The sequence below is a fragment of the Passer domesticus genome, chromosome 4 (assembly GCF_036417665.1).
Source record: "Passer domesticus isolate bPasDom1 chromosome 4, bPasDom1.hap1, whole genome shotgun sequence".
NCBI lineage: Eukaryota > Metazoa > Chordata > Aves > Passeriformes > Passeridae > Passer > Passer domesticus.
Genome location: NC_087477.1, coordinates 35240372 through 35268300, shown reverse-complemented (window position 1 = coordinate 35268300; position 27929 = coordinate 35240372). Strand labels below are relative to the sequence as shown.

Sequence of the window (27929 nt, the reverse complement as noted above, 5' to 3'; positions counted from 1 at the left end):
AGCGGATTCCTGAAGATATTTTTGTCTTAAGCAAAAGTTTGGGTATAGTCCTCAATAGTGGGTAGAATAGTGAGAGGAAAGAGTTTGAGCTATTAAGCATAATCCTTTTTCCTCTTAAATATTGATGGCACTTTTTGTTACCATCTTAATTTTTAAAAGGTAAAATCAAATATTCAGAACGTGTATATGATGCCTGCATGGATGCCTTCGACTGCCTTCCCTTGGCTGCTCTGATGAACCAACAATTCCTGTGTGTACATGGTGGCTTGTCTCCAGAGATCAACACCTTAGATGACATCAGAAAAGTAAGTCTTGGAGGTATTACCTGTTAGCACAATGCAAGCCCCATCTGGCAATTCCTTGTGCCTTGTTTAGTGTTCTGTGCTTTCTTGGAGAAGATACAAAAGAGCTCTAGAAGAACCTCACGATATACATAGATGTAACTAAAAAGGCTCATATGATTGCAATGAATATATTGGTTGGTATTTTTTTAAATAGTCAAGAGCTTCATTCTCAATAGGTCCTGCCATATTTTTAATAGTTCTGCATTTGAGTGCCCAGCAGATGGTCTAATTGAGGCTTAATAAGTTCACGCTTGTTGTACCCTTATGTTCTGAAAAGTTTCTCAGAAATCTCATGGAACTTCAGAGAACAATGTCATACAGCTTCTTCACATAATCCAGTGTTATTGCATGTTATCAAGGATTAATTTTTTATTAATATATTTTGTTGAAGAGATCTCAGTTGATATTTCTAGGTAGAGCTATTTAAACCATTCATTCTTAGTGTTCCCAGAAAAAAAATCCTCCTTGTTTGCTGTTTAAGGCTTGCAAATATGGATATCTATTTCTGAGCTTTCAGGTTAGTGAAAGGTAATTTATATTCTGAGGTTAATTTGTAGTCTACTAAGAAACAAATATAGTTTAAAAAAAAAAAAGCAAATTGAGCCAGTAATTACATGTTTTGGTTTAAAAGCAATTAGCTCAATATATTAACTGCACTTTAAAAAATTACTGAATGCAAAGTTTTGTTTCTGAGGTAAAGGTTCACTGTCTCAGTAAACAAAAATACTCTGCTTAAAAATTAGCTGGCTCTGCACCAGCATAATGGCAGAGTGAAGTTGTTTAGCTCTCAGATTCTAGATTAGGTTCATTAACACCTTCCCTTCCCCCTGCCCAACCCAGCAGGTTTATTTATCTTTGGCAATCAGCAGAAATTGGGTTTGCATATTTATGAATTTTTGTTTAGTTTAAATGAATTGTAATTACATAAGCATTAATCTCAGAGGGCTGAAATAAGTCTAGATATGCTGTGAATATGTCAAGATGAGAACGCAAAGGTAAAATTGTAGAGGTCTCTTACTAAAACTTTGAGTGTTGAAAGCTTACAAAACCAATTTGTTCTCTTTGAATTTTTTTTTTTTTTGAGGGGAGAAGTTATCTACCAGCTACTGAATCTTTTACTTGATCTTTCTGGTCAAAATAGGGAATATTTCAGACTGCAAGCCTTATTCATACACCATCTTAACAGGGCTGTTCTTATATTAAATAATTCTTGAGATAACACATGATGTTATTATATTAAAGAGTTCTTTCAGGCAAATACTGATTTTTATTATTTTATTATTTTACTATACTTCATCTTATTTGCATATGATTCTGTGTAATTTGAGATTTTAAATACCCATAGGAAGACCAAAAAGAGAAGTTTTTAGCTTCTTAATTAGGGTTGAGGTTACAGAAACAACAGGAATGTCACGCCAACATGCTGTAATGCAGAGATATTGTCTTGATATTTAGATACAATTTTTTGTTAAAATGTACACAAATCTAAATGGGAACTTACTTTGAAATAACTATTGTATTTTCTTGAAGTGCCCCACTTACATAAATTGAATGTTCTAAGTTTGAAGAATCATGAAATACAGAAATACTGTATTCTCCCTTGTCCACAGGAATGCTTGCAAGAACCAGTAGAAAGGCAAAAGATCAAAAATTAATTTACAATGGGAATCCACTATATCTCTTAATTTTCAGTAAGATCTGTTCCTTGTATCCCCATCAATGTTTGCAAGGAGTGTTTTGCTGTTACTCAAACTCCATTGCTTTAAAGCTGAAGAACAGATTGCTGTGAGTCTCTTGTTCACTTCTCATGGAGTGAAAAATAGTAATTTTGCTTCAATGTTTCTGTGATACATAGTTGAAAGAAGTTAGTATTTCTTTGTCTCCTATTTTTCTTAGTTAGATCGATTCAAGGAACCACCTGCATATGGACCTATGTGTGACATCCTGTGGTCAGACCCATTGGAGGACTTTGGAAATGAGAAGACTCAGGAACACTTTACTCACAACACAGTCAGGGGGTGCTCGTACTTCTACAGGTGATTATTACTACTTTGAACAGATTTCTGTTGGTGAACTGCTGCTGGTTTTGCAGTACAAATGTTTGCTTGAACTTTGTGGCACTACTCTAGGTAATTAGGCTTTTTTTCTGCAGGCTAGCCTTGATTTCAGAAAAATTCATGCTTGCTTTATTTGAATCTCTTCTGTTCTGCCACATTGGGGAAATGCTAAATCACTTAATTTTATTCACCAAAGCCTGTGTATTTTGCCTCTGATTTTGTAAATTAGAGAAGGAATGTGTCACTTCTAAAAAGGGGTATGTAACTGCATTTCTAGTTTGAACTTCCAATGGCAGCACTGAAAAACTGATTACCTATTGTTCTGCAGGGTAAATAAAAAATGTGATTTCCCCCACAGAGGTACCTTTTTTTCCTCTCAGTTTGACCAAACTTTTTTGTTGTTGTTATTTGTTTGGAAGCAAATCTTCTTAAGAAATTCTGTATTTGAAGGGCATTTGTAAAATGGGACTTAGCAATACCTGGAATGCAGAAAAGTGCCTGTAACATTCCCGCAGAAACATGTATGTACCTTGCTCTGACAGTGTGGGGATTTTAAGGAATTTGTGCTTTTTTTATTGTGTAGTTAAGAAAAATATACAAGGGCACCAGAGTAGCAAAACTAGCAGGGGAGGAGGTTAAATGGCAAGATGGGCAATGTATTCAGTGAAATATTAATTAAAAAATCCATTTTTGTTCAGGAGAAATGTGAAGATGTTATTGAAATGTTAAGAGGTTGTTGAACTTCTTGAAGTGAAGCAGTTCAGCTTCAGCCCATGGTAGTTACACACAAATCTAAGTTTCCTCAGCAAATGCAGAGGAAGGGAGGAATGCAGCTCTTTCACTTGCCTTAGAAAATCTCACCTTGAACACTGCAGCTGTTTAATAATGTGTCCAAAATAATTCAGTGGCTTCCACCAGCAAGCAGGTGAGAGAGCTGCTGGAATCAACCTCCTTGTTGGTAACATTATCAGGAAGGTGGCCGATGGTTTGATGTTCAGAAATGACATTTCTGGCTCCCTTCTTGGAGCCCTGTTGCTGCAGCGTGGGGCCAGTGGAGAGCAGAGCAGTTGGCTCTGCAGCCCGGGCTGCTGGCTCCCACCTCCAGTGGGTAACTCCAGCAGCCACACTTGGGTCCGTGACACCTGGGAGGTGCTCAATGGATGTGTTTGGGCTCATCGTGAAAGGGATGGCACACTGCTGGAAACAACTAATCAGTGCAGAAATGGGCTATGACTGAGGAGTAAAATCATTGCTTATCCTCTCAGCAGCAGCAGCAAATGCTGGAGTGTACCTGTGACTCCCAGGCACTGCACACACGGGGAGTAATGGTGATTTCCACTCATGAATAGCCTGGCAGAAAAGCTTGTGCTTAAATACAGAGCTGCTTAGGTGCTGGAAAAAGTTCTAGATTTTATGTGGTTATGTGGTTGGTTTTTTTTTCCAGAGGTCTGCTCCATACAGTTGCCATAAAATTTCCTTATTACGTATATCAGTTTCTTCCAGAAAATATATCAGTCTGTGTCCTGATGCATGTTCAGAAAAGTGCATTTTCAGGAGACAGCTAATTGTCAGGTCATGTGAGGGACATATAACTGCTTCGATGATTCAGTCAGAAGGCTAGCTTGGAATCATGTTATCTGAGTTTATATAAAGGCAAACATCCCTTTTAAAACAAGTACCTAGTTGCCCTGGAAGATGACTAGTTCCTTGCCAAATGATAATACCTGGTAGAAAAGGTATCCATCAGTGTGGAATGTCTAATTTTCCTTGCCTTTTCTAGTTATCCTGAGTAAAGGAACAAATTTCCCTGAACAGGCTTGTAAAGGAAAGGCTGAATTGCTCAGTTCTCCTTCAAGAATGCTTGTTAATAGAATGACTGTGTTTATTATTCACTAATCAAAATTTCTTAAGTTTCCTCAGTCATTTCCAGAATGGGAAGTTAAAAGATAGCAATGAGAATTTTGAATGAAGGTCAGGAAGATTTCAGTCATGCCTGTTAATCAGTGAAAGAATTTCTAGATGAAAATCAATTGTAGGAAATATCTGTAATAAATAACTTTTATTTATCAGAAATATTCTTTGTAATGACAAGTTGCAAGTTACTTTGCTCTGACTTAAAGTTATTTCCTATTAAAAGATGCTGTGCGGAAAATAACGGTAATGTGACTTTCTAACTGTGCATGCTCCCTGTTAACTGGACCTTCCATCTCAGAAGTGCAGGAAATTCTCTGCATTCAGCTAAAACCCATTGTGAACTGTTGGGCCATTTCTATGAGAAAATATAAAGACTGTAGCTTACAGCAGTCTGACAAGCTTCTCACTGCATTTCTTACATGATCACTCTCACACAGCCTATTGAATTTCAAACTGGTCCAGTAGTTCTTCAAGAAATGTCCTTTTATGTAAGAGTTCTTGAAACTGCTTTGGCTAGTTGTAAAATGTCAGATCTTGAAACCATAGGCATAACTTGCCATTTAGAGACTTAAAGAATAGTCTGATTTTTCAGAAGTGCTCAGAGTCAACACTTAGTGCACACCTTTAGCATCTAGCAGCATTTTGTACTGTGGATTGTCAAAATAGCACAATGCCAGAGTGAAACGTTAACTATGGAATAGAAGGAATTAATGAAAAGATATTTTAAAATATATATATATTATATAAATATTATATATATTCATATATATATATAATGTTTCTGTATCTTAAAGAGAACAAAAAGTGATAGGGATGGGATTTCATTTTCCCTATCTGAAGTTTAGAATTGTATATCCTTTGTAGTCTTGATGATGTTTAATGCAGTTTTGTGAAAAAGTAGAAATAATTAGTGGGATGCTGGTTGTTTAAATTGTTCTTTTATTATGAGTTAAGCTTTTCTTTTATCCATACCCTAAGTAATGTTGTGTTCAGAGTATATTATAAACAAGAGGGAAATTATTTGTCCCAGAGTGATATTAGACCCACAGGCACACAGTTTTTCAGCTGATCCAGCAAGTAAAGAAGTTTTCCTGTTTACCAGATTATCTAGTTCTTGCCTTGAATTTTTCTAACAGATATTTATTTGCACTTTGCGATTTGTACTGATCTTGCCAATGACCCTTTACACTTCTTTCATAAGCTAGTGGTACAGAAACTCCCAGGCAGTTTTGTAAGAAACAGGTTGGACACCAGGAAGAACTTCCTCACTGATGGGGTGGTCAGGCATTGGAGTGACTGCCCGGGGAGGTGGTGGAGTCACTTTCCCTGGAGGTGTTCAAGAAACACTTTACAGCCTTGGATATCAATAAAATGGTTCAACCTTACAGATACTTCAGGCTAGAGTAATAATTTTGGCCCTACAAGCACATGATTTCAGTGGTGCATTTGACATGCATGTTAAGTTTGTCAGTATGCAAAGATTAAAGAAATATCTGCTGAAAGCTTTTGAAAAGTGTAGTGTGTTTCACCTCAGGGTGGGAGGTACAGTTGCATGATTTTTTATTTATTTTTAATAATAGCATTTTAAACAGATTCTTTTTGCCACTTTTCTACTCTTCTTTCTCCCAGACCAGGAGCTTTTTGCTGCCCTCACATTGTCTGCCCAGATGTACTGGTAGAATTGCTTGTGTGCTCCATCAGGCCTGGAAAAACATCCAGTTTTGATAGAATGACTGCAAAAAAAGATGTGTTTATTTGTTCTAATGCAGTTCCCTGTTCCACTTCCCAGTGCAGCTCTGCAGACAGCACAGCTAAGAGCAAGCAAAAGCTGGGGGAAAAGGATGTTCTGAGAGTTGCTTAGGACAGCACAACAACAAAGCATTTGCCTTTGGACACTCAAGTGCAAGGCCAATGGATTTTGGAGGAAACCTATTTTATGTGTGCATGTAATGATACAGAAGCTTTCAGACTAAATTTGAAAGTTCTCTTTTGGAAGAAGTGCTTATGTCTCTCTTTTAATGGCATGATGAGGGACATGAAAAAAATTGTCAATTCCATCTCTTTTTTTTTCCAGTTATTGGTGGAAAAACAATTTGAAAACATTTGCCATTTTGGTTCATGTTAGCAAAGTATTGCTTCTCTTCTAAAACTGCCAGAAGTAATCAGATATCATGCAAAAGAGACCTCAGAACTAGTAAACTATGCATGAGGCATGTTAATGACAGAAGATGCCCAAGTAGGGAATATCACAGTCACGTACTCCATGGGGAATAACATCTCCCTTGCTTAGCAGAGGGGTGTTTTGTTTTCTGTGAGTCACCGCTCCTCCGTGATTCAGCATGACACATGAAGGCAGGAGGCTGGGTCGCTCTGGAAAAGCCTGTTGCGTGGGGGATTTCTGTTTATTTGTTTTCCCTCTTGGCCAACTGCTTTATTTCTGGCTCATCTGAGTTACAGTCTGGGCTCTGCAAAGCAGGGCAAGGAGGAGAGTGTTTCTGGAAGGGTAGTGCTCTGAAAAACTAGTAGGGAATTTGAGTGCAAGTCAGTCATTTTAATAAAAAATATTAGAAAAAAGATTTCCAAGTAGAAATCGTTTTTATAAGATTTTGTTTATGACTTCTGTCATAATGTCTGTTTTGTTGGCTCTTTGTAAGACTTCTTATTTTTTATCTGCTTTTTAGTACATATATTTTTGTATTAAGAGATATTGTTTAATCTAAAGCAAACATACTAAGGAAATGCTGGATAGCATATGTAATAGCTGCAAATGATGCAAAATTTGCTTGTCCCCAGCTTCTGCTTCAACAAGCAGCTCAAGAAAAATGTCTGCAAGTTGCTTTGCCTTTTTCAAAATAAATATCCTGATGGACTGCTCATGGGTTGTGGTGGTCTGGGTAATAGGGCAGCTGGCACATTGAAGTTCCCATGCTATTCACTTGTAAGAAAAGAAGGCAGGCAGATTCTTTTTTTGTAAATTTGCATGGAACACTGTGTGACACCTCTGCCTTTGTAGGTGTGGGCCCTGTAGAATCAGCCAAATTCTGCTAGTAGAACTCTTATTTTCCACAGATTTATGAAGAAGAAGATAATTAAGCAATAAAAAAACCCTACCACTTTTGTACTTGAAATGGAAAGAAGAACCTATCATATCTATTTAGGAGCGTTTTTTACCACTTCATTATGTCTTCTTTAAAAGCAGTACTTAACACTGCATGAAAAGAATACTATGGAGGAAAAAAATGTAATAGCCATTTTGAGCAGCTGCACTGATAATGAACATAATCAACTGTCTATCAGATTTTTGTGATAGACCCCAGTTTTCAGAAGTTAATGTAAAATTTCTAAACAAAATGTACCATAAGTCTGCATTTAGTCACAATTAATTATGAAAAGAAATGTATGCAAATCAGTACTCATTTGCCAGTGGTTTGAATGGCAGCCTGTCAGCATTTGAGATCACTGTAGTTGCCAAAACGTTACCCCACGTAATTTGGGAATTGAAATTGTTTTATAATGGCAATCTTTTTAGACAATTCCAAATACCAGACCTGCATCTGAGAATACATGCTAGGTGGCTCAAGTCCAGAAACAGCAATACAGCATTCCACTGGGTTTGTAGCTTCTAGCTGCAAATGACATTTCAGCTTCAAAATACTCAGGAAGGTTTGGAATCAAGTAGTATAATTTCTCTTGGATAAACTAAAGGAAGATGGTGGATTAGTCTGGGGGAGAGGGATGTGTAAGTTTTCATCTTTTTCATACATTAAATTAGAAACTGCTGGGGCTGTTAACTGATTGCAAGTGGGCTCTTAAGGTGAAATCATGCCTGGGACAGCAATTTTTTGTATAATGTATAGTTGAGATTTTTTAGTTTTTTATCTTGCTCAGTATGTTTAGCACAGGTTTATTCAGTGAACACATTTTTGGGGTTTCAAAAGTCACTGGATTTTAAGTTGCCAAGGGAAAAGATAATTTGTTTATCAGGGAGATAAAGTTCAGGAAGATAAACATCCCCAGTTTGAAGATTGATTTGCTTTTCTTCTTTCTGTCTCTTTCCCTCTCTTTCCACTTAACCGCCTTATTTTCTGGTGTCCACAAGCAGCCACTGCATACAGTAGTCAGTGGGTGAAGTTTTCTGTTACAAGCAACTGTTGTATTGCATTTTGCTTTTTTGGAATACATTAAATCTTAGATGAATAAAAGAAAGCACCTTTTTTCTGACAAGCCATTGGCTGATTGTTATGTAATGAATTGAAGTTTCTAGCATTCCTTTCCAAGCAGTTATGGGGTGGGATTTATAAAGACACTGCTGGTGATGTTGTCTCTACTGAAATCTGCCTGCAGAGCAGGCGCTAATTTCATGAATGATACATGTTTTATGAGGCATTTTTTGAAAGCTAGAGCTCTGTGTGCTGCTTCTGATAATGCCATAACAGGTGCTATTACTTTTTTTTTCTAACAGTTACCCTGCTGTATGTGAATTCCTACAGCACAATAACTTGTTATCCATACTCCGAGCTCATGAAGCCCAGGATGCTGGGTAAGTATGTGCGGAGAGGGGGCAATAATAATCATTATGTATAATGGCCTACCATTCCCAAACAGAGCACAAAAAGGAAGAGCAGATGAGTGAGAATGAACTGGAATATATAAGTTGCAACAGCTCTCACTTTTTGCTAATGCTACAAAAATACACACTGGCATTACAATGTCTTTTACATTAGTATTAGTGAGTTACAAGATTTAATAAATCCTTATATATGCCACTTACTTAGCCTTAATGATTTTAACTGATATAAAATTACCAAAATTTTTTCATGCCAAACAATGCCAGACATGGAAAGAAAAGCAAATTTATTTCAGAAAAAGGTTTGCAAATGTGCCAGAGTATTTTGACTGATTGCCATGATGCCAGAGAAGTGATTTGGCTCACAAAGGCCAGAACTGCCATCTTTTAGGACTTTCTCAGCTACCTGAAACTTTTGGCCCTAGTGGTTTTATACTTCATTAAAAAAAAAAAAATTGTGGAACTCTATAGGCACATAAATTTTTCTTCAGGACTATCATTAATGATTTCAGGAAGTCTAAGGCATTGAATGGAAAAACAGTCCAGGTCAAGAATCAGGTGGTGTTGATGGTTCCCCATGAAACTATTATAAAGGTAGAATTTTTTGTGCTGCTTAAAAAAATTACTTTAAAAATTCCTCGTATTTGAAATGTACCATACTTGTGAGATATTGATGAAGGATTGGAATCTGAATGAATAGCTTTGCATATCATGCCTAAACTATTATTATTATTGTGTTTGTTTGGAGGTAGAAACTTTAGCCAACTTGAACAGCAATGAAAGATAAATTAGTGGCATTGTAGGCATAAGGTCAATATTCACTATGCATATTAAAAGCTATTCTGAATGTTTGAATTGTCACGACTTCCAAATGGTAATGCAATTAAAAGCAAGCTATTACTATGCCACAAATGCCTAGCATGAAGTACGCAAGTGTAATGAAATTTCATTTTTCTTGTATTGCTTTCCAGTAGAGTGAAAAATAAGATTTTGTGGAAGAGATTGCATTGAAATCATTCAGCAGTTTCAGTGCAACATTTGAGGATGTTTGTTAAATTCTTAGGTTTCTTGTAGCTGAGGACTAAAGAGCAGTGTTGGGTGTACTTGTGTTTAAGTACTGTTTGGTTGCTTTCTTTTCAATTGCTTGCAGGTTTAGTGCTTGATTGATTATTTGTTGGTCCAATAAGCCTTGTATTTTTCAAAGGTTAGGTAATGAAAACATGCAGACATTAATAAACTGGCTGATAGAGTGAATAAGATTAGACACAGCACTGAAAGTATCAGATGCCCCATTTCCACTCCCCTTCTCAGCCCTTCCATGACCCCTGGCCTTGCCATGGCTTCCATGCCTGGAGTGGACAGGCAGCAGGAGGGTCATGGGGGACACCCACTCCCCTTCTTGGCAGGACCCTTCCAAGGCACTGCTGGTGCTTGCTTCACCCACAGAGCCCCAGAGGGAAAGTCTGGCTGTGTCCTGGGCAGTGGGCAAATGCACAACAAAACCCACCGCTGGCTCACTCAATTTCAGACAGACACAACTTTCAAGCATGGATCCCTGGGCACATCAAATGGTTATAATGAGAAAGTCTGCAGGAATACTTCTTTCCTGTGGCTTTTAAATAGCTCACGTGAGTGTTTTTCAGTCTTGGCATGTGTTAGCAGCCAGAGCCCTAATGTACTAGGCATTTTTTCACCGTATGTGGTCAGTGACAAGTATCCATTCAACACTGGGTAGTAATTAGCATTTTCTCTTTCTTCTTAGGTATCGTATGTACAGGAAAAGCCAAACAACAGGCTTCCCTTCGCTAATCACAATTTTTTCAGCACCAAACTATCTAGATGTATACAATAACAAAGGTAAGAATTTAATTCTTGTTTATGTACAGTAGACTGTACTTCTGTTTACTTGAATGTGTTGGTGTTTTTTCATTCCTGTGTTTATCAGTTCATGCCCATTTTCTTCCTCTTTTATTAGTTCATGCCCATTCCACTTATTATATAATACAAACTAATTAAATTTGTTACAGGCAGATGTATGCCTCTGAACATATCTGTGTATTTTAATATGCCTTAGGATATTTCTGTATTTTGACTGCAAGTGATTAAGTAAATGTTACATGGGAAGCAAAACTTAAAACAGCTCTATTAATGAATAAGTATATTAAGAAATGCTCTGGGTGAGATGTTTAGAGCGTAGTGTTCCTTATAATTAATTATCTGTTCCTTGCTTCTTTCCAATAGAATTATGTGCAAACTGTCTAGCCAGTTAAACTATGACAGGTCATGAGTGGATAAAGCATGGGATGGATATCTGAGTTCCTTTACATTTTGGGTTTTTTAATCCTTGACCACTGAAACGTAGAAAATTAAATATAAATAGCCAAAAAGGTAAAAAGGTTACTACAGAAATAAGAGTCACTGGTCACTGTATAAAGCTCTACTGAATTCAAGTCTCTGCAGCTTCTCTGAATTTATTCATTTATTGCATTCCCGGAAATCTCTAATGAACTGGAAAAAAGAATCATGTTTCTAAAAATAAAGTTTTCTAATAAACCTGTCCTCCTATGTCTTGAAATGAGCAGTATTATTTTCTCCTAGTCCCCATAATGATGAAATTATTTGTGTTTCTCTGTGAACAAAGTAAAATAATTCTTTCTCAATTATATTCTTGAAAGTTGCTCCCTTGCAAAGAGATCAGTTTCTTTTGTGAAGGGTTATTTTTAATCTGGATGCTTGTTGCAGAGGAAGCAAGCAATACTTCTTTTTAAACTTGCAAAAGAAAGCTTTCTTCAGGCATCATTTTACATTACAAAATTTATAATCTAAAAGCTTTTATGCCATGGACTCTATGCAAGGGAAGGAAACACTTCACTGCTAGATAATGGGGTTTGTATGCCTCTGATTTCTCAATATGCCTGTTAACTTGTGGAAAAATTAATATGTTATTGTGCAAAACCATTCAAGCAGAACTGTCAGTAGCTACTTTTGTAAAAGTTAATGATGTAGGGGCTCTGCTAGCAACCTAAGAAGTGCAGGATGAAGTAAGGAATGTGTTCATTTTCTTGGTAGGATCATTACCATTGGTGGAGAAGTGTGTTTACTGTCCTAGTTGGCTTCTTTGGATCAAAGGCTGAGCCATCACAAGTCTGTGCAAGGAAGGTGGTAGAAAGTGTTCACCTTTTGTTTCTTAGGCATGGAAGCAGTTCTGTGCAATTAAGGCAATGGGTGAATTATGTGAAACTTTGTCTTGAAGGCAAATGTTAAAACAAAAGCAATGATTTACAATGTTCAAAACCTTGTCTTTGAAACCACAGAGTTTGGCTGGTAAAGAGAAGTGCCTCTCTGTTATCTCCATTTCCAAAGAGAGCATAATTTCTCTTGTTCCAGGATGCTCCACTGTGGCAGGCAGATCTTACATGTGGTGGAAAGCCTATTTTGATGGAAAGCTATACACCATTTGATGAGGGGTTATCTGTGGCCACAGCTGGAGTTGGTGTGCACTGCCAATACCTGCTCAGGCAAATCAGCACTGATGCCACATCAGCGCCCGTGTGCCACTCCTTATTCTATAACTTTTTGGAAATTCAGAGGCTGACCTTTAGCAGCTTTGTAATGGATCTCCATTGAAATTATCTGCCTCCTTTTCTCTCATTAGAAGTTTTGATGCATTATTTCATGTGACTTGATTGCACTGGCTCTTGGCATTTAAAGTACATCATGCATAGTTTATCATGCTGCATTGCTCGTACGTCTTTATCTGGATAGTCTCTGGGTGCTTGCTTCCCTCTTCAAGGAAAAAACCCACTATCATACAGAATGAGTCCAAAACATGGCTGCTTGTTGGCTTCCTTGGTTTGCAGCAAATCCTTTTGCTGAGAGCACAATTTCTGACTGATTGCTGGAGAAAAAGGAAGGTATTTCCATCCAGAGGTGTTGTCAAGGCAGTTACTCTAGTCATCATGCATTGGTGCAGAACCTGATTAATTTTTACAGGTCATCTGGAGGTTTGGTTATTGTCAGTCCTTGCAAAAGGAGTTATTCTCCTACTAGTAAGCACCTTCCTGTCTAGTATGCATTCTCAGTGTTCTTCTGGTTGTCAGCCAACAGTCACCCTGAATAAATTCCTGAGAGGCTTCAGCTTCCCACTGACATTAAATAGGTCATTTTTAAATGCAGTATTGTTTAGGATAGATTTTTTTAAAAGCTGCAAGAAACTAAGAATTCTCATTTTTCTCCCCCAGGTTGATATTTCTCACAGCCATTAAAGCAGATGTAGTTTCTTGAGCTTCTTCAAAACACTTCAGGAGTAGACCTGTTTGCAACTTTATCCAGGGGCTCCTTCAGTCCCTGCTGGAGAGCAGCCATGGGATCAGATCTGGGATCAGATATGTCCTCAAAGGGCAGTAGGGAGGCAAGGATCTCAGTGCAAAAGAACATTGGAGAGGAATGGCTGAAGATAAGCTACCCAAACAAGCCCCTGTTCAGCAAACCTGCTGCTAATAGTGCTGCCATGGAGCCTCTGCATGGGCTGCCTCACAGTGCTGACCCACCATGGGAGCCTCTTCTGGCTGTGCTGGGTTCTGGCACCAAGGGGAATTCCCTTCATCCCTTTGGTTGCTGGCTGTGGCCTCCTGCAGGCTGTGTGTGTCACATGTGGCTGCAGCTCCTGCCACAGCCCCAGGCCACACACACAGAGCTTCAGGTGCCAGAGGGAGGTTTGGCAATTGGGATGATCCTGTCAGGGCTTCCCTCTGTAGTTGAGCCACAGAGACAGGCTTTCAGGGGGTGATTCAGAGACTCAGAAACTTCCTTAATATTGGGAGCCTTGTGTCCTCCTTTTTCCCTTATTATCCTTCTCCATTACTGTTATTAATTCCTTCCATATTCATTATAATGGAAAGCATTGGCAAAGGGAGGGAATTTTTATATGGTTTTTGGCAACTTCTGAGCTGCTGTTCAGTATCTTTATAGCTTTCTCAAACACTTTTGCTTTCATTTATTTTATTAAAAGGCATAAAGATAAATATTCTCTAACATTATTATTAGTACTCGTTACAAGAAATACCAGTGCATTGGTGATTCTTTTAAGACTACTGCTTCTGGAGAGAAAGCTTATGCAAGAAGATAAATGTTAATTGGATTGTTGTAGTTTCCAGTGACTTCAGGGCCTCAAAGATCATCTGTGCTGATCAAGAAACTCTGAGAAAGTTGTGTAAGTACAGATTTGCCCCTGGGCTCCAGGGTGCCTATAACTAGGAGGAATTCTCAATAGCAGCAGAATAAGAGGGTGCCAAAAATTACCTTGTAATATGATCTGGCCTTGTATTATGTCTAAACTTCCATTCCTGCATTCAGTATTTCTTAATGCCTTGATTAGGGCTTGCTGTGATGCTGTTTATGCACACCCCCCAAAAAATTAAAAAAAAAAAAAAAATCAAGTGAAAGATTCTACAGAAGTTCTATAGACGTAGAAAAGCTACTTGTAAAACACTGGTAATACTGGCATTTTCATGTCTGGCTGTCACTTCAGTATAAGTGCGTGCTTTTTGGCTGAGTGAGCAATTTTAACTTGCTGTTTAAAGACAGACTATTATCTTTTGAACACTTTTAAAAGATTTGTAGTGGAGAGAGAACCACCAGAGAATCCAAAGTTATCAAAAAAATCCCCATCATTAAGTTTCTTTCAATGTGCTGCAACATACATGTGTTGTTTCCAAAGGAAAAGCAGGAAAAGAAAGTCAATATGCAGGAGAGTTTGGGATAGTAGAAAACTGAAAACCATCTGTAAATCTGTATGCCTGTTAATGTATCATAAGTTATATGTCAGTGAAGTGTGTGTAAAGTATCAGCATGACGTATACCATGAAGAAATGTACCTGATCTAGATGGATCTAATGGGAAAATTATTTAAACCCAGGAAAAGACAGAGTAGTATACCTGGAAGACAAGGATGATCTGTGAGAAATGTTAGCACTTTGAGGGGAAGAAGAGAGATGTAGCCTCTGTTTGCCCTATCAGTTTTCTTTAATGCTTTATCTCTGCTGCTGTGATGAGTTCTTGTCACGGAAACAAAAGCTTTTAAAGAAGAGTTGTCAGGGTATCTAGGCCATCTCATTGCTGATGCAGAGAAGTTTGCCAAAAGTGATTTTTGCAGTCTGTTGATTAAATCTTGAATGTTACTCAGCTGTTTCTTTGCAAGATACGGTTGCACGTGTAAAATAAAAATCTTTAAAATTTTATAAGGGAATATATTACAATTATCTTCACTTCTGTACTGGATTATTTAGACCATTGCCTTGTATAGTAAATAATTTTTGTCATTTGATAATATTTAAACTCATTTTAGTAACCCTTATCCCTGACCTGACTTGGGCAGAAAATGCTGTGGTTACTTAGCAACTCTTCTTGAGAAGGCATTGTTCCCAGTTGCACAGTTAATGCTGAAGTTAATTTGGCATTAAATCAGAAATTTAAATTCTTTCTTAGGTGTGAAGAATTTGAGGGACTTTTCACTGATTCATTTTCTAAATGCAGGATGAGATTTTTTGAAACAAAATTACAAGAAAATTAGTTAAATTGTTTGCTAAAAATATTTTTAGGTTGTTCATCTAAACATATTCTGGGCTAGTATTTCTACCAAGCTCATTATTTTTAAATCTGATTGGTTTTTTATGATGGAAATGTTATTAATTAATTTACCCTGAAAAATGATTTGGCAGATCATGAAGCAGGATATGTAATGTCTTTGAGAAATTCTGAGCTGTCTGTCACACAGTTTAATGTTGTTCACATGGCTCCAGGCCTTAACCTACTCCACATATATAATCTTTTAAAGCCCCGTTTGAGATGCCAGAGGGTCTGAGACATCCACGCAGATCCAGATCTGACAGGTGTGACACAGTTGTTCCTCCCTTTAACTGAGGGAGACCAAGGAGGTGCAGCACTAACTCCTGTATCTAGCCCTGAAAAGATTAGAAGGGCTGTCTCCGTCTGCAGCCAAAAGGAGGAGGTTTCTTACCTGCACAGTTTCAACACCCATATCTCCAGCCTTTGGGTGGCTGTGTTCAATGCTTCAAGCTAAACCATACAAATGCCCTTTGCCTGCTGCATTAGTGTTTCTTTTCACTCTGATGTGATTTCAGCATCCAGTATCTCAGTTTACTAGCATTGGAAAGAATGTAATGTCATTTGGGCTATCTGCACATCTTCACTTTACAAAACATTGGCTTTTAAAACTTATTTGCAACAGCAAGTACCAAAATTAGGTTAAAATGTGTGTATCTGTTAAGAATTATAAAATAAGATTCTTGCTCTGGTTGGTGATTATACATGATAATGGCTGGTGGCTTGGTCTGCTAGCATCTGTCTGAGTATGTGTTTGGAAAGAAAAGTATTGAGGCTGCAGCCTTGAATAATAAGCAAATGTTGGCTAGAGTCAGGTTTTTCTCTGTTATGGGTTTCATAAGCAAAGGAACCCATCCCACTTCTGTCTCCTCCATCCCTGGCTGTGTGACCTCCACCCTTGTAAACTTCAAGAGCTGTGTGCTCTTCCAGGACTGCTGGCTCTCCATAGCTTCTTAGGCATCCAGCTAACATGGACTAAGGAATGAAGCAGGGTTGAAACCCCCAATCTTTTCTGAGCCAACAGAGAGGAAAAAGAAAGCTATGACCAAAAGAAAGCACAGAGGCAGATAAGCTCAGGGAAATTCCTGCTGTTATCTGAGAAGTATTTTCTACTTGATCCGGGCAAAGTTTTCCTCTTCTGACTACTAAGTAGTAATCAGAACTGTACATTCATAACAAGAGCTGATTTGCTTCATGTTAAATATCATCTTCATTACTTACCTATAAAATATTTTATGTGCATTGTGCTTGTAAATTACAGATTTTTAATTTGAAATGCCAAAAAGTATTTGTGATACTGGTAACTACCCTCTTTTATTCTTTTTAAGAGGAGAATTATTTTAGAAGGCTTCTCTGTTATTACCCTGCTTTATTGTGTAAAGTTATTTTGAAATAATTTATTGAGGAAGTGCACAGGTCATTTAGAGGGGAGAATTTTAAAAATACTATTATTGTAACTTTTATAAGATATTCAGATATATAAATTAATAAGGTGTTGTGATAATATTTTTGTTATAGTAATCTTAAATTATCTTAGTTACAAAGGAAACAACCTAACTAAAGCTGTTTTAATTTAATTTTATGTTTTGCAAGTGTTCTCTATAGGGTTCAGACTTTTTCAGAGGTCAGTTTTAAAAGTTCCCTGTAAAAATGATTTTTTTAATTCAAATTTCACGAATTTAGAAATAGACTTAGTAGATGAATTGAAGAAGTAGTGGGAAGGGGAACTACCTCAGCTCACTAAGATGATGAATTTGAAGTTTTGGTCCTTCTAAATGAATCTGTACAACCATTAAGTGGTTCTTTTTGTGTGGTTTTGACTCATATTTTTCTGTAAAGCCACAAACTATTTATTTTTATTATGCAATTGTGTCACAGTAATAGAAGAATGAATTTTGATCTGCTGCATGTGATTTCAGCCAAAATCTGTTGGAAATATTCAGAGCATTGACACTAGTTTTCTCGTTTTTGCTAATAGCAGTATTAAGTCACTTTTTTCTTCTACTGAGGAGCAGATTGACTGCCAGTTGTCAGACTGGGATGGGCAAGAGTCAAATGTGGTTTATTTAAATGGAGGGTGTCTGCCTGGCAAAAGGTCACTTTATTGCTGTTTTCTGTGTCTGTCAGTGAGTGTTTCAGAAACTCCCAGGTCACTCTGGACTCTGTCATTGACCACAAAATGGAAGACACTTAACATCCTATTAAATATTTGTGAAGCAACAAGTCCAGTGCATAAAAAAGGTTTTTTCTCTGATTGACACACAGTCAGTGAAAAGAGAGTAATAATCAGAAGGAATTGTTCAGCCCCTTCAGCCAGCACTGCATTTCTACAGTGCTGCCTCACATTGCAACTTTATTGCTGGTTATTTTAGTGATAGCCAGTCCCTGGAGCTACATTCCTCCCTGGGGAGATGGAAGTGGGAAGGCTGGGGGAAAGGGGAGAGCATAGAATGACACACCTTTTGTTGACTGTTTTTGCTGCTTGTGTTGATTAAATATCCTGCAAGCAGTCTCCTGTAACTGAATTGTTTAAAGAATTTAATGTCTTTAAGTCGCTTAATGATAATCTCAAAATTACCACATTTTTCGGATTGCCATTTCAGATATGAGCCTGAAGTCCATTAACAAAAGTTAACACTGAACTTGGTGCAATGCTTTAAAAAGTGGGTGTGGCATAAATATCTATATGTTTGCCTGTGAACAGACGTAGTCTGTGTGTTTGTGTGTTGATAAGAATTATGAGAATGTTAAATGGTGCAAGACAAATTGTATTAGTATTGATTCATATTATAGGGAGCACATTTTTGCGTGCCTAGAGTTTGCATAATGTGAGAAGCAAGTGTCATCTCAGGTACAATACTGTGAATGAAATATGTTGAAAACGTCCATCAGAAGAGCAGTGTTTAGACTCTGAGTCATAAATACTTTTTTTTTGTTATCTCCAAAGCATGGTTGTGAGGAGCTCAGATAACTGTGTGAAATGGGGGACTCTGAATGCTCTGCTTCATTCCTCACTGGTGGCGGATCCCAGAGCTCACGTTCTTGACTACTCAGAGATATTAATTCTCTTACCAGCCCGTCTTAGTGGCAGGGAAAGCTGTTGACACTGCTTTTCAGACTGAAAACAGCTTTCCACTTCAGTGAGGCTTTATCCTACTGTAGCTAGCATTCAGGTGGTGCCCCTGGATCAAGTGGGTGGAAGCTGGTGGGCAGCTCTGTGGGCTGTGCATGCTGTCAGCATTCCTGGACTGGTAGCCAGTCACACACGTGGCTGATGTCTCTTCTGTTTCTTTTCTTCCCTCTAGCTGCAGTATTGAAATATGAGAACAATGTTATGAATATCAGGCAGTTCAACTGCTCCCCTCATCCATACTGGCTTCCAAACTTCATGGATGTGTTTACCTGGTCCTTGCCGTTTGTTGGTGAGAAGGGTATGTATGTAAATCAGTTCTGTTCATAAAAACTGCAAAATGGTTTCTTAGTCACCGTGCATGTGGCCTCATTTATTTTAAAGGGCAAGAATAATTTGAAGACAGGTGTCTTGCTTTTGAGGACAAAGTTGTAGAAATGGGGCTGAGAGGGGCAAGCAATTACCAGTGGTTAATCACACTTCTCATTTTTTTTATAATTTCCACTCTTTCCAGGTGATGATGCCATTATCTTTCTGCTGCAGAAATAGATTTTATGGCATTGCAGGCCAGAGGTGCCTTCACTAAACAAAATTCTGATTTGTTTTTCCATTATAAGTTCTTGAACATTCCCTTGGATATCGCTTACTGCTGAATGGATGTCTCAACAGACTTCACTACATGGAGTTACATCTTTACTCACATTACCTTTATGGGTGGGTTGCTTTTTCATCAGCAAACACAGAGCAGGTGATATTAAGAGCCAGTCTGGCTAACTGTTCCTGAAGGGAATAGAGGGATGCCAGTAGGAAGGAAAACTTGGTCCTCAGCCCCTTCTCTGCATAGGACATGTGGTGCCTCATCGCTGGCAAGAAGAGTGTAAAGAACACAAATGATATTTTATTGAGACCTGATGCTCTTGATGTTGCCTAAATGCAGCTTCATGTTGTGAATGGCAAGCACACAAAAGGCATGAAAACACTTTGGTCTAGCATATTAAATTAATGCAAAATACAAACTGCCTAAACCCCAAGTCATTTATTCAGTGCCCAAGATGAAGCTTGCTTTGATCCATCCATTATAAAGTATTGCTGCAACAGCAATTACTGCCAGAAAACTCTAATAAACTCTTAAAAGCTGCTTGGAATAACAGTTCTCTCTTAATAGGCAACAGGAAATACAGCCAGCTGTGTCTCGTACCTGCATTCATGACCAGCTTTGTTTTGAGCTGCTCTTTTGTTTGAGGAAAGCTGCTGGTGAGACACCTGAGGTCTCTGTGAGCAAAGCAGATAGACAATGAAACAGGGATTAACAAAGAATAGGCAGCTGCTTGCACTAATGGAGACATTACATAATCCTCACTGACGTGTGTTGCAGACGTTGGTGAAGCAGATAAAACGCTTTCATTTTCTTTGGCTGTAAACTCAGCCAGGCTGTTTTTAGGCTGGGTGTGTTCTCCACACACATTGCAGTCTTGTAAGATGTTCTGTAAGGTCACTTTTCTGAGGCTTCCCATCAGCAGTCTGCTCAGGTGGGGCTGCAGGATGCCTGGTCAGAATTGTTGAGGTTCTGAGACCATGGTGTTCCTCATTCTTCTTACGTCTTGGAGGTGTTTTTTCCTCCTTCATGTCTTCCAGTGGTCACACTTAACAATTTATTGGAAATTCTAGAGCCCAAAGAAGTGAAATTGGTATTTTCCTTTCTTTGCAAAGCAATATTCAAGGATGTTGGTATTCTACACAACTTATTTGTTTCCTTTTTTTAATATAGATTTTTTCCCTCAAAGGCCAACCAAGGTAGGAAGCTGTTAGCTTCACTAGTTGTTGTTAATGTGGAAAGTCTTTCCACTAATATTGTCAGAGGAAAATATTAAATCCTTCACTAAAGTAGGAAAAAATCTAGCTTTGTCCCGCCCTTCTAATTTTCCAAGCCTTCATAGTAGTTAGAGAAGAGGATTTTAATAAGTACTTGACTAAAAAATTTTGAGTTTCAACCTGTGTAGCTAGTACAAGGCTAGACAAGCCTGGTAACACTTTTAATGTTGCTTACTACATGTAGCTGTAGTGAAATTTTTCTTAATCTGCTAATTGCTTCACATTTTATGTCATAACTTTGGCCTTTTTGTTCTCTAAGTTGCATTTTCTTGATTTTGGTTTTAGCTGGGGTTGTTTTTTAAACTGTTCTTACTCTGTATGCTCTCTGGTTAGTGTCTCTCAAGTTTGTCTCTCTGGAAAGAAATGAGACCAGGGTAGGAACAGTCTCTGACTTGACCCTTTCATGCCCAAGTTGCAAAGTAAGCAAGCTGAATATGGTCTAAATTCTCCCATAATTATGTATTTGTTGAGTATAGAATAGTTCCACCTCTAAGGAATGTACACTGTCTGGTCTATTTGTATTTGTCCCTTGAATTCAAGGGACACTAAGGACATCTTACAAAGGTTAATGTTTTGTTGAGCTTAAAGTAGTGTGCAAAACCTGGATAAATAAAGAAATACTCTATGATCTCTCTTGTTGTACCTTTTTCCACTGGAATGTTGTTCCCATTTGCTGAGCAGGGAAATCAGATCCTATTGCAGTTTAGGAGCAAGAGGAGAGGGGTCACTGTTATCCAAGTTGAATGAAAAGCAAGAAATGTGTTGAGGGGGAGAAAACAAATGTTACCTACATCACTGCAAGTTGCAAAAAGAGAGATCATTAGCAGATTTTTAAGTCTATTTGTTGTGTTCATTGTGTTTGGAAAAATATTTGTGGAAACGTGTACTTTTTATTAGCTACACAGGGCACTTTCAGCTTCTAATATATTCTACAGGTCCTGTTGTTTAAAAAGTGGGTGTTGTTATAGTGCTGAATTTTTATTCACATTATTACAGCTGGAGCTGGCTCTCTGACAGACTAGGGAAGCTTAATATCAACATTTTGCACTTGCTTTCCATTTTAGTGACAGAGATGCTGGTAAACGTGCTGAACATCTGCTCAGATGATGAACTGGGAACAGAGGAAGATGGATTTGATGGTAAGAGCCTCTACCCTTGGTTGAGATTGTTTGCCTTGGAATTACTTTAAAAGTTTATTTACTAACCGTGAAACAATTTTCTGAATCCCAGTTGAGTTCTATGCCACTGACAGCAACTGTTGTGCTAGACTCCAATGGATTTGCTTCCATTATGCTTCAGAAAGAATTAATGGCTCTGCCCTCATCTAAACCTTTTCTTTATCTCATTCTTATGGTTAAAAAACCTGCATTTCCCTCCACGAAATCTGGGTTATGTTGTCATATAACAGATGATTTCATGCAAAAGATCACAGGTATTCTCATAGTGAGTTTCATTATGTCAATGAAATATGCTTCCTGCAGAGCTCCTTCCCAGTATGTTGGTACTGTGACTTTGGAAGACTTGTACTTGAGTTATTTCTTTAGTCACTTCTTTTCATGCACTTGAGTGTCTAAAAAACATTAAAAATAAACATGAAAACACAGATAGAAAATGTTTTACCCTGGCATTTCTGCCAGGAGAGAAATGGTCAGTTCTGTTATCCTTTGGGTTGAAGTTTATATGATGATTAGTTGCCCTGTACATGTTGGTTTGACTGTAAGTAGTACTTTGTATCTTAAAACTTGTAGATTCTTAAAAGTCAGTTTATTTTCTTATAAATAATTTTCTGTTAGGTTCTGCAAGAATAAATAGCAGCTGTCCAAAATGTCCCTTCTCAATTGAGAAAAGCTGAAAAAAATCTTATGTATCCCTGACATTCTTACTCTGAATGCTCTCAATGTTTTAAAAAAAAAAACCTATGAAAAGTAACCATAGAAAATCAAGCTAACAAAAACAATCTATGAAAAGCACAGAAATAATAAAAAATAATTTTAAAAAAGAAGAACCTGAAAAAAGTCTTACAATACTGAATAGTCTCAGGATGTTTTTAGGCAGAATGAGTAAACTAGGAGAATAGAGAACTTTCAAATAAGACAAATATTTAATGAAGTTATGATTAATAATTAAGATTCTCCTTCAAAGTATTTATTTTTAATCTCTGGAACAGGAAACTAGATCACAGGTTTTGCAAAATGTTTCCTTTGTGATGGAGAAGACTGGTATCGATGATAGTACTTTGATTTTATCCTGAAAAACCAGGTGGAATTCCCTGTTCCAGAGTGTGGACATGAACAATTATCTTGCAGGACTTGGGACAAAGACTGAATTATTGAAACTGGTAATCAGGAATAGCAGAAAACACCTGTTTGAATATTGTGCTCACTTTTTTTATCTCATGAAATTTAAATAAGTCACTACTGTGTAATTAAAGTAGCGTGTGAAATTGTGTGGAGGCATACGATGAGTAAAAACTGTGTCAAGTTAAATACAGTAGCAACAAACCATGTGCTTAAAATCCTTGGCTCAAGAAAGCTCTTAAGCACAGGCTGAAATCCCACTGATTGCAATGCCAAAGGGGCTTTATGAGAAAGATTTCTAAATTAATTCAGCCTTGGCCTAATACTTCCTTTTAAAGTTGTACTGTAAGCTTCCATTGGGCATAGACAGGCCAATGCCTGTACTCCTTTTCTAAAACTTTGGAGTGTCATCATTCCCATCTCCAAGTTACAGTTCAGGAGCACGTTTTCAAAAGCAGAATCAGAAATAGGGAGGTGTTAGGGGTCTTGAACAGCAGCCCTCTCCAGCTGCACGAGGTCCCTGTATTTACTGTGCTTTTTCTGAGGGGAGGATGAACCCCCATCCCACCTCCCTGGGAGTTTTGCCATGGCACTGCTCCACACTTGGAGTTTGCAGCATTGCAGGTGTCTGAGCAGGGAGACAGGCTGGAATCCTCTGGGCTGCATGCGTGTGTACTCTGTAACAATATCTAACAGCAGTAAAGCTTCCAGCTGAGGAATAACTAAACCATTCCTACTGCTGTACCACTAATACAATTACCTACATCTGCTCTCAGGCTTTTTTGTATGAATGATTTCTCTGTGTAAAACATTATAGTAAGGAAGATACTAGAAATGTAGTTGTCTTTAGCATGTGTAGCTAAAAACCAGAGCTGGCATATGTTCATGTCTGCTTTCCCAGGTAATCAGTCCCCTTAACTATAAAAATGGGCAATAAAAATGGAGCTATAAAAAAGGGCTCTGTGGCACTGGTGCTGCAGGTTGCTGTGGGCTCACACTTTTACCTACAGCCCATTGGACATGTTAGACTCATGGGGATTGTACACATGGAAGAGACTGAAGAATTCAGACATAGAAGTAAATTTGATGTTGATTTAAATTTAAATAGAAGCTGATATTTGTAATCATTTCTTAGTTCTAATTTGTTATCTGTACAGCAAACAAAAATTCTCTCAAGTTGAGTTCCCTCTTTTTTCTTTTTTTTTTCCTTGCTTTTTTGGGAAGAGAAGTACAAGATGTGTTTCATTTGTGTTCACAGTGAAACAGACCAGAATGATTACCAGCTTAATCAAAACTGTTTCTGTAAGGACTGTCTGCTGACAGTCTTGTAGCAGCTCAATATTTCAATATTTCCACTGTTCTTCCTCAGTAATTTCTGTCCAGCTTCCTTGGAGGACTAGTCCTAGTTTACTGGCTGATTTTTTTTTAGCAGTATTTCCCATAGAAGGAAATGCCTGATATCTGCAACAGCAGATGCATTTTGTTTTATGGAATGAGTCTTAAAAATCATAGCTATTTTTAGATAATCAATAGTTTTCAGGGCTTGCTGCTGATTTCCTTTCTCTCCTTGCAGTTTGAACATGCCCTGACCTGGGTTCCCACATGTAGTGAGAATGGTCCATCACTATGGTTTGCACTGATCATTCATTTGTTACCTTCTTTTACATTTTCTTGCCTTCTGTCTTCCCCTCTCATTCCTTCCTTCAAAACGAAGCCCCATTAGTATTGCCTGACTTCACTGCATGGTGTTCTTGTGAGCCCTTTTTTATTTATTATTATTTTTAGTTCTGAGTCATGTATGTTGCATCTAGCCATGAGCAGGATGCTCAACAGCATGTGTTCCTTTATTTTTTTTCCCTGCCCCCTCACTGTTTTTTTTTTCCCCTAAGGAAACACATCATGGGGATCTGATCAATTTGTTGTAGGCAGTTTCTGTGTAAGCTTACTGTGAAAAAAGCCTAAATATCGTAATGCCCTTTATCCCATATGTCCCTGCTGGCCTGTATTGGCCTTTTGGTTTCACTCACTTTAAAAATGAGAGAACATGATAGGTCAAGTTTCCTTATCTCTGATAGTTTCCTCTTGCTGTACTTTCTCTTTCCTGTTTGCTGTGGTAGTTGCAATATAATCTGATCCAGAAAAAAATGTCTTGGGCAAATGTTAGTTCATGTGCTGTATGTTTGTGCATCAAACATATCACTTAGCAACAGGAGCTGCAAATACCTCTACCTAGTGAGCATACAGTCTCAGAGTTCTGTTTTGTTTTAATTAGCAACATTTCTGGCCTCATGCATTTGATTGAATAAACTAAACTGCTAATTAAAAGGGTACAATAATGCAATAAACAATTTGACACAAATGCACTGCTTGCTTTGTATGCATCCTTACCATGATTTGGCATGAAAACACTCCTAAATTATCTACAAATTTTTTTGTATTGCCTTCAACAATGAGCTCTCGGCCTTCTCACAGAAAAGCCACTGTCAGAGCCATTAGCTACAGCATGTACTCCTTTGCTGGAAAACAGCTTCCCAATACAGTGCTGTAGTTCCAGCCTAAGGAGAATTCCCAAGTCAGATGCCTCCTGCCAATCGTAACCTGGTTCTGCTGTGAACAGTAGTATGTGACATTTGCCACATCTCAGTACAGTAAACTGTGCCTGGAACCAGCTCAGCAGCAACTAACACACTGATAGAGCAAAAGCAAGGGTCTTGTCCTTAGGTCTGTTACTTGCCAAGATCTTGATACAGGCCTTCATGGTCCTGCCTGATGAGAGTGTCTTAGCTTGCCAATGAGTTGATTTTTAGCTGGGAGAGAAATGGAGGCGTTTTCCCAGTGGTTTGTATTTGTTCTTCCTCCAAACCAGCAGTGCTGAGCTGCAGTGCATACTTAATTTTTGAGTTGGTGGCAGTGTGGCATTTTAATGTGATCTTTGTATTTATTATTCATTCTATGATTTGGTCATAGAGTGGTGGTGGTTTCCATGCCCAGAGCATTTCTCCTGTGAGCCGCACTACAGCACATCGGTGTGCTCTGCCTCTGGACCAACCTAGCAGCACTAGATGCCCGGTGTCCCCAGAGCATGTGCCATGGTGTATTGTGCCTGGGCACCAAGAGCTGCACTTGTCTTGCCCTCAAACAGCTGATTTTGAAATGCAGTACCCTGCACGTTGGTGGCATTTGAATTTGCTGACTGAGAGCTGCTGGAGCATTTGGACAAACGTGGGTGGCACAGGTGATGGTAGGAGCAGCAGACATGGCTGGGACAGTAAGCTACTCTGTGAGAGAGCTGGAGCAATTAGTTTGGCCCTTTTAACCAAAGAGGCATCATCACACAGGCACACCCCATATGGCCAGGGTGGGGCTGTTTTTGGGAAGTGACTAGCCTTACCAAAGCAGCAGCAATGATGTAGGAGAAAGTCTGTGTAGGGGAGGTGGTGACACTGCTGCTGGTCTCCTGCCTGCATGTTGATTCCCTACTAACAAGGCTTTAAGCTGAAAGGGTTTCTTTTTTTTCTTTTTCCCTTCTTATTTTCAATCTGTTTCTTTCCTTTTGGATGTTCTCTGCTTAATTTGTTTCTTTTCTGTTTTTCAGACTTTACTTAAACATTACACTTCCGTTGATGTTGTCAAATGTTCTGTATTATTTTTTCTTTTCATTCTACAAACATCACTGATCTTTTTCTTTTCCCCTCTTTGGAATTCATAAGAAGATCCCATTTATGCACAGAAGAAAGGTATTCAATAAGTTGGAAGGCTCAAGTTTTATTAATTTTCCTAATGCTTAACTACATAATATATATTAGGATACCAGTGAGAGATTTGGGGTTGACTTTTTTACTCAGCACTGTTTTAAATCTGTTCAATCCTACGTCTCAGAGTATTGTCAGCATTTATAGTCTTTTTTTTCCTTGTTGTACTTCTTAATCTGAACATTTAAATTGCCTTTCATATAAATCCTTCATATCCAGCTTGCAGATTCTGTGTTTTGATACCAATCCAAAATCCAACAGAACTTGTTAAATCACTGAAAAAAGATTCAAAGCTTTTATATTCCCCCCTCCCCCCCGATAATTTTTACACTTCAACTTTAAACTCTTTTTTAAAGTTCCTTCATTCAAAAAGGGTTTGTTTAGATATTGGAAGATCTTGTAAAGATATTTTCCAGCCTAAATGAGTCTGTGGTTCTAAGAAAGGAAGTTAGAATCTTAAGAGAATATCAGGCAATGTTTGCAAGGGTTAAAATTAACCCTTTTACTTATAGCCAGTTCTCAGGTTTTGACCCATTTTATTTTATAAGTGTGTGCTTAAGTATAGCTCAAATAATTCATCGGGATTTGCAGTAATAGTGAATGTCAAAATATTAAACTGGATGCACTTGGAATGTGAGTCTAAGATTTATGTATAAATAGTTAAATCCACATACTGTGAGGTTAGTGATATTCACTCAAAACTAACAGAGCAATAAAACATTGTGAATATCAGGTGTATTTGTTAATAAAGCCAGAGAAGATAAATTATTACCAGTATTTACTAAATGTATGTCATTTTCACAGATTTGTTACATTAGGAAATTCAGTGGAGACCAAACTCTTTAAAGTATATTTTTTAGTAACCTTTATGTGTATCAATGAGATACAAAATACTCCCTTTGAGCATATTGTGTTTCATGATTAAGGAAGGGGTTTTTTCTATTCTTATTTTGTATTTAAGTGTAGGACATGATATTTCATTTCAGTCATAAATTATAGTCCCAGTTTTCAGTTCTCAAATATCCCATAGTCTTAGTAGCTGTTCAACTTTTTAAATATCCTTATAAGACACACCAGAATCATGTGGACTTGCAACAAGCAAGTAGGTATTGTGATGCTTCGGGGGAAGAAAGGGAGAAAGGAAAACAAGTCATGCTCAAGTGTTTTCAGAACAGGAAAGGCTGAAAACCATGTCTTGTCTTGTCTGAGAGAGATGTCACAGTTCTGTGAGATCATAGTACTGAGGCAGAAAGGTACCACCTTCTGTTCCTGGAGAACCCAGCTGAATCAGTGCTGTTTTACTTAAACTTTTCATTAAGCTGTTTAAAGTATATTACATTAATTCAGTTACAGCTGAATTACAGCTGTTTCT

At 37.9% G+C, this 27929-nt stretch overlaps 1 protein-coding gene across 2 annotated transcripts in view; it reads left to right on the top strand.

Moving 5' to 3' along the window:
* PPP3CA (protein phosphatase 3 catalytic subunit alpha) overlaps positions 1-27929 on the top strand; it is a 170552-nt gene that overhangs the window by 129711 nt on the left and 12912 nt on the right. For both annotated transcript variants that reach the window (XM_064417072.1, XM_064417073.1), the window contains exons 5-10: positions 160-305; positions 2241-2380; positions 8778-8855; positions 10645-10739; positions 18812-18937; positions 21573-21647. In XM_064417072.1, coding sequence (XP_064273142.1) covers positions 160-305; positions 2241-2380; positions 8778-8855; positions 10645-10739; positions 18812-18937; positions 21573-21647 — 660 coding nt within the window. The remainder of the gene's footprint in view (positions 1-159; positions 306-2240; positions 2381-8777; positions 8856-10644; positions 10740-18811; positions 18938-21572; positions 21648-27929) is intronic.